The sequence below is a fragment of the Alosa pseudoharengus genome, unplaced genomic scaffold (assembly GCF_046254945.1).
Source record: "Alosa pseudoharengus isolate Yale_2024_CS ecotype anadromous, Long Island Sound unplaced genomic scaffold, YU_APseudo_1.1 YU_APseudo_1.1_scf_6, whole genome shotgun sequence".
Lineage (NCBI taxonomy): Eukaryota > Metazoa > Chordata > Actinopteri > Clupeiformes > Clupeidae > Alosa > Alosa pseudoharengus.
This window is the reverse complement of record NW_027468848.1, coordinates 3,363,481-3,370,638: the sequence shown is the minus strand read 5'-3', so window position 1 is coordinate 3,370,638 and position 7,158 is coordinate 3,363,481. Positions and strand designations below refer to the sequence as shown.

Genomic DNA, 7,158 nt, shown 5'->3' with positions numbered 1-7,158 from the left:
TGTGTGTGTGTGTGTGTGTGTGAGTGTGTGTGTGTTATATGAGTGTGTGTGTGTGAGTGTGTGTGTTATATGAGTGTGTCGTAGTGTTAATTTTGTCACCTATTTTTAATTTAGTCTTAGTCTTGTGACGAAATGTCCTTTTTAGTCTTTGTCATATTTAGTCATTCAAATATAATTTCTGTTAGTCAAGTTTTAGTCGACTAAAAGTCTCGTCATTTTAGTCTAGTTTTAGTCAAAAGAAAACTAAAGCTATCTTAGTCTTAGTCAGTTTTAGTCAAAACATTTAAGTCTTTTTTTTATAACAAATTGTTTCTGATTACCATTTGAGTCAAATAGTGTTTCACACATCTCAATTTTCCAACAATATTGTGTGTCCACAGAGCTACTCGTCTGTTATAATTACTCATTCTGATTTTTTGTCAGTCAGTATGTTTACATGCACAGGTAAGTCGAGCTACAGTTATAGCTCGGCTGGGATTTGACCATAGACAGTAAAAGATTTGACTGGACCACTGTCATATTCGTAGACCAGTGTTTCTCAAAGTGTGGTCCGGGGATCACTGATGGTCCGCAAGCTATCCCAAGTGGTCCGCGAGCAGATGTGGTAAAATATAATGTAGAGGAGTTGTTTGCAATATTGAACCAACTTGTATGTAAAAACAGTTCTGCAACACTGTCTATGTAAGATATGCCAGTTTAAATCATACAGTATGAATCCACACAATAAGCAAAGTGCAAAGACAATAAGCAAGGTGGTTCAGTGAGTATTGTGTAGCCTAATATACTGTTGAAGTAGGTCTATTTTTTATTTATTTTTTTAGCTAGGTGGTCCATGCGTTTATTTTATATTGGTTAAGTGGTCCTTCATCTGAGAAAGTTTGAGAAACACTGTCTTAGACCCAAGTATGAATGTTTTACTCCGCCACGCTAGATGGCGATATGCGCCCAAACACAACACAAACTCTCCATCTTAGCTAACTTGCTAGCAAACTTTCCATATTAGCTTACTTGCTAGCAAACTTTGCATCATCAGTGTAACTAGTTAAATAGTTGACATTACTTACTGAAAATTTTCGTATGGACATTCTGGGGGATGTTAATTTGTATATATATATGAGAGAAGCTTCAACTTCTGGGTATGTAGCATTGTGGCATAAAGCCTAGGTAGTTAGCTTGCTAACTCTGGCAGAAATCTCCAGTGTTCTTGTTCCATGTAGTTTCGTGCTGCAGCCACAGGGTTACAGCAACAGCACGTAAACTAGCCTACAGGAAAGTTGCTGCGCATGAACCATGAACTCATTCGAAATATTTTGAAAACGTAACAGCTATTCTGTCTTCTCATTTTGTAGACGAAAATGAAGAGAGATTTTATCTTAGTTTTTATTTCATGCAAAACATTTTAGTCTCGTCCTTTTTCGTCAACAATAATGCATCTTAAGATAGTCTTAGTCAGTGTTTCAGGACATTAGCGCAGTCTCGTCATCGTCTCGTCTTAGTCATGAAAAAAAGGTTGTTGACGAACATTTTTCCTCTCGTCTCGTCTGACGAAATTAACACTAGTGTGTGTGTGAGTGTGTGTTGTGTGTGTGTGTGTGTGTTATTATATGAGTGTGTGTGTGTGTGTGTGTTATATAAGGATGTGTATGTGTATGCGTGTGTACGTGTACGTGTACGTGTGTGTGTGTGTGTGTGTGTGTGTGTGTGTGTGTGTGTGTGTGTGTTCTGCTTAGGTTGGCACATACTTTACCAATCTGGCTTCACTCATGAGATGGATGTAAGATCAGTGTAAGAGGGGATGAGAACAGAAATGCTTACATGTGCGCCATGTGTGTGTGTGTGTGTGTGTGTGTGTGTGTGTGTATACAGCAGCAGATGTTTATTAAGCCTTTATAGCTGGGACATGGTATCCACCCCTCCACCACCTCTCCCTCAGTGTGTGTGTGTGTGTGTGTGTGTGTGTGTGTGTGACATGGTGTATAGTATCCACCCCTCCACCACCTCTCCCTCCATGTGTGTGTGTGTGTGTGTGTGTGTGTGTGTGTGTGTGTGTGACATGGTGTATAGTATCCACCCCTCTACCACCTCTCCCTCAGTGTGTGTGTGTGTGTGTGTGTGTGACATGGTGTATAGTATCCACCCCTCCACCAGCTCTCCCTCAGTGTGTGTGTGTGTGTGTGTGTGCGTGCGTGCGTGCGTGCGTGCGTGCGTGCGTGCGTGCGTGTGTGTGTGTGTGTGTGTGTGTGTGTGTGTGCTCTCCCTCAGTGTGATCCCGATGGGGAACATGTGATGCTGTTCTAGAAATCTAGAGTTCTCCAAGACACCGGTTCTAAAGAGTACCACAGCCACAACATCTCTCTGAAGCCTGCTCTGTGTCAGATGCTAAATTCTTGAACAGGAGAGGTGTAAACGACGCTTTTAGGACACAGAGAAAAGCGAGTCTGTGATGATGGCTGCTTATTTTAGAGAATCAGAACCCCAGATCAGGTCACAGTGTTCCACTTTAGAACTGGGAGCACGTTCTCAGGAAGCCAAACATATTGTCAGTCCAATACCACTTTACATTGTGGTGGCAGTAGAACGAGCTCATCACAGTGTTCCACTTTAGAACTGGATAGAACAAGCTCATCACAGTGTTCCATTTCAGGCCTTTAGCACGGTCAGCAGTCCACAGTACGGCATCTAGAGTTGTAGTGGGCGTAGATACAGAGGTGTGTGTGTGTGTGTGTGTGTGTATATGTGTGTGTTTGTGTGTGTGTGTGTGTGTGTGTGTGTGGCATCTTGGGTTGTAGTGGGCGTAGATACAGAGGTGTAGGTGTGTGTGTGTGTGTGTATATATGTGTGTGTGTGTGTGTGTGTGGCATCTTGGGTTGTAGTGGGCGTTGTAGTGGGAGGTCAGAGAGAAGTCACCCCACCCAGCCTCTACCCCAGGACTACGGGGTAATACATCTGCCCCCACTCAGCTTCTACCCTAGGAGTACCCCCCCCCCCCTCCCCCATATCATGTGCAAGGAGCTTAGGGATGGCCTGTGTTGATAAATCATGATGAGGATTACCCACACCCACACACACACACCCACACACACAGAGACACACACACACACACACACACACACACAGAGACACACAGACACACACACACACACACAGACACACAGCAGACACATCCGTCTCAGAGAGCACGTCTGAGTCTGTTAATCCTATAGTCTGTGTCAGCAGAAAATAATAATTAATTGTGTCGGACCCTCCAGACCATAACGACCATGACGACATGAGATAAGTAGCAGCACAAACGAGTGCTATTTCATAATCCAGCTCTGCAGTATCAGGGCTACACAAACGAGTGATATTTCATCATCATGGCTTCCTGGCTGAGAGCACCTGTACCCACGACTCCCTGAGATCTCCTACTGCTCTGAGAGCACAGCACGACTCCCTGAGATCTCCTACTGCTCTGAGAGCGTGGCACGTCTCCCTGAGATCTCCTACTGCTCTGAGAGCGCGGCACATCTCCCTGAGATCTCCTACTGCTCTGAGAGCACAGCACGACTCCCTGAGATCTCCTACTGCTCTGAGAGCGCGGCACGTCTCCCTGAGATCTCCTACTGCTCTGAGAGCGCGGCACGACTCCCTGAGATCTCCTACTGCTCATTCTCTAGGCTTCTTCTCTTCTGCAGACAAGAGATTGATTTCCACGAGGGAGCCATCAGAGAGCTGCTCTGGGCTGCTGCTCGTCTCGTCTTCTCTCCTCTCGTCTCGTCTTCTCTCGTCTCGTCTCGTCTCTGCTTCACTCAGGAGGACGAGCCTCAGTGAAGCATGCAGATCACTGCAAACACACTCCATTATTCATGCCCCCAAAAACAATTACACACACTTACACTCCAATACACATACATAAACACACACACACACAGACATAGAGACGCTCTCTCCAACACTCAAGGCTGTCATAAACACGCAGGCATGTGAATCAATCATTAAAGAGGCTCCATTTCCCACACACACACACACACACACACACACACAGACCCAGCCTCATAACACATTAGCCCTTGGTCATGGCCTACAAAAGGGTGTTTCCCCTCTCTCTCTCTTAAACACACACACACACACACACACACACACACACACACACACACACACAAGCGTGCACTGTACACAAACTCACACACATACACACAGACACACACACACACGTGCACACACATACACACACACGCACAAACACCCTCACACCCACACACAAACACACACACACACATACAAACACACACAACAGCGAGTCAGCAGTCACACACAATGTTTGTGTGTGTGTGTGTGTGCATTTGTGAGTTTGTGCCAGTGTGTGAGTATGTGTGTGTGTGTGTGTGTGAGTATGTATGCAAGCATGTGTGTGTGTGCAAGCCTGCATGTGTCGTAGGGGGTGGGGGTATTTATTATATTTATGAAGATTGGGGTGTCGTAGGGGGTGGGGGTATTTATTATATTTATAAAGATTGGGGTTAAACACAAATAGCCCCTGAACTAATAGGGTCATTCCTAGCACATGACCACCACACTGTCTGTGTCTGTCTGTGTCTGCCTGTGTGTGTGTGTGTGTGTGTGTGTGTGTTTGTGTGTGTGTACTGAAACAGTAACACCATGGGGAACCCTGTGGCTATAGTGTCCACAGGATATGATGTCACTGGTCTGAATGTGGAGCTGCTTCTCTAAATCGAGTAGAGACAGGCGTGTGGGCGGAGTCTGAAGAGTCCAACCCTTATTAAGATCAGAGACAGCATCTCACACACACACGCACACACATACACACACACACACACACGTAAACACGCACACACACACACACACACACACACACACACACACACACACACACACACACACACACACGTAAACACACACACAGATTCCCACTGTGTAATGTAATGTAATGTAAAGTAAAGTAAAGTGATGTCCTAGCTGTGTACAGAATGGTGCTCTCAGGCCCAGCAGTCACTGGAGTCTCTGATTCTCCCCACACAGTCAGTCAGTGGTCAGTCTCTGCCCTTAACACACACACACACACACACACACACACACTGAGGCAGGCTGAGTTTGGGTCTGATTTGGCGCAGCAAGCGGCTCTGTCCCGCGTCCACAGGTATTTGGGTCAGTCCCTGCTAAGTGTAACAACGCTGTGTAACAGCAGAGTTAGAACCAGAGTTAGAGCCAGTCCACTGGTCTTTCCTGCACACACCCCCTCACACACACACACACACACACACATGCACACACTCAGACTCACACACTCACATGCATACACATGTACATACACACACACACACACACACACACACATACACAAATACACTCACACTCACACACAAACTCTGGCGTAAGCCTCTTACAGACAGCTGTTTCATATATTTCATTATGTAAAACAAGCAGCATTCCTGCCTACATTACAGATTTGGGGATCACCAGATGACCGATTAAGGCAGGAAGTACTGGCTTCATATTCAGACTGGCAGTAACACACACACACACACACACACACACACACACACACACACACACACACACACTCAACATAGCGGTACTCTCTTGTTGCCCCGTAACACCCCTCGCCCTGTCAGCACACTACTAACCCTCCACACACACACACACACACACACACGCACACACACACACGCGCTGGTGTGGATCAGCAGAGTTCGGCTCGCTCGGCTCAAAGCACACGTACACTCCCAACAGCTCCCAACACACACACACACACACACATACACACACACTACCAACAGCTCCCAACACACTCACACACACACTACCAACAGCTCCCAACACACTCACACATACACTCACACTACCAACAGCTCCCAACACACACACACATACACTCACACTACCAACAGCTCCCAACACACTCACACACACACTACCAACAGCTCCCAACACACTCACACATACACTCACACTACCAACAGCTCCCAACACACACACACATACACTCACACTACCAACAGCTCCCAACACACTCACACAGACACACTACCAACAGTTCGCTCACTCAGACTTTTCCTCTCCGGTACTCTCACACACTCTCCCCCTCTTTAGCGAGTGTGTGTCGGGAGGAGTGTGTGTGTGTGACGGGAGGAGTGTGTGTGTGTCGGGAGGAGTGTGTGTGTGTGTGACGGGAGAGTAAGAAGGGAAGCCCAAGCGGTCCTTACCATGGTGGATGGCCTCCTCGGCGGAATGCTCCAACTCCATAACTTCACAGCAGAGAGTTAGACATGCTCCCTTTTAGCCAGCACAGAGAGACTGAGAGAGAGAGGGAGGGAGGGAGGGAGAGAGGGAGGGAGGGAGCGTGACAGAGTGAGAGAGAGAGGGAGGGAGGGAGGGAGGGAGAGAGAGAGTGGGAGTGTGAATGTGCCAGAGAGAGAGAGGGAGGGAGTGAGGGAGAGAGATGGAGAGAGAGGGAGGGAGGGAGAGAGAGAGGGAGGGAGGAGAATGTCGCTGCCTCGTCAGCGTTTGGCTAGAGAGCTGGAGTAGAGCGGAGCTGAGCTGAGCTGGAGCCAGTCGCTCCCAACCCTCTTCTGGACCATTATGGACCGGGCTGGACCGGGCGTTTTTATGTTTTGACTATGTTCTGGTGCATTTAGAGAGTGCACTGTTCCAGACACAGTTCTAGTTGTTGCTGTTCTCACTCAGACGCGGTTCTAAACCATGCGTGGCTGTGCTGGTGTGTGTTTGCTCTTGGTGACAAACACAGTTGGGCCCTATAGGGTGTGTGTGTGTTTTGATGTGCTTGTGAGTGATTGTGTGTGTGTGTGTTTGCGTGTGCACGTGTGAGTGTGTACGTGTTCAAATGCATTACTCATTTTGTATGTGTTAATGTTTGAGATAATGATGTATGTGTTCAGGTGCTGGCGTGTATCCCTCTGTGTGTGTGTGTGTGTGTGTGTGTGTGTGTGTGTGTGTGTGTGTGTGTGTGTGTGTGTGTGTGTGCAAGAGGGGATTTAAGCACATGTCTGATCTTTCCTGACTCAGCAATAGTCTGATGCTGTGTCTGGAAAGGCCTGTGTGTGTGTGTGTGTGTGTGTGTGTGTGTGTGTGTGTGTGTGTGTAAGTAATGATAAGGGGATTACTGCCTGTCTTCGTGACCATCTCCGCAGTGCAAAATAT

General features: G+C 47.1%; 1 protein-coding gene across 1 annotated transcript in view; it reads right to left on the bottom strand.

Annotated features, from left to right (window-relative positions):
• The window catches only part of dab2ipa (DAB2 interacting protein a), a 178,960-nt gene extending 172,686 nt beyond the window's left edge, over positions 1-6,274 (bottom strand). The window contains exon 1 of the mRNA XM_076269830.1: positions 6,204-6,274. Within this exon, the coding sequence (XP_076125945.1) occupies positions 6,204-6,243 (40 nt within the window). The 5' untranslated portion in view covers positions 6,244-6,274. The remainder of the gene's footprint in view (positions 1-6,203) is intronic.
• Between the last annotated feature and the right edge of the window lie 884 nt (positions 6,275-7,158).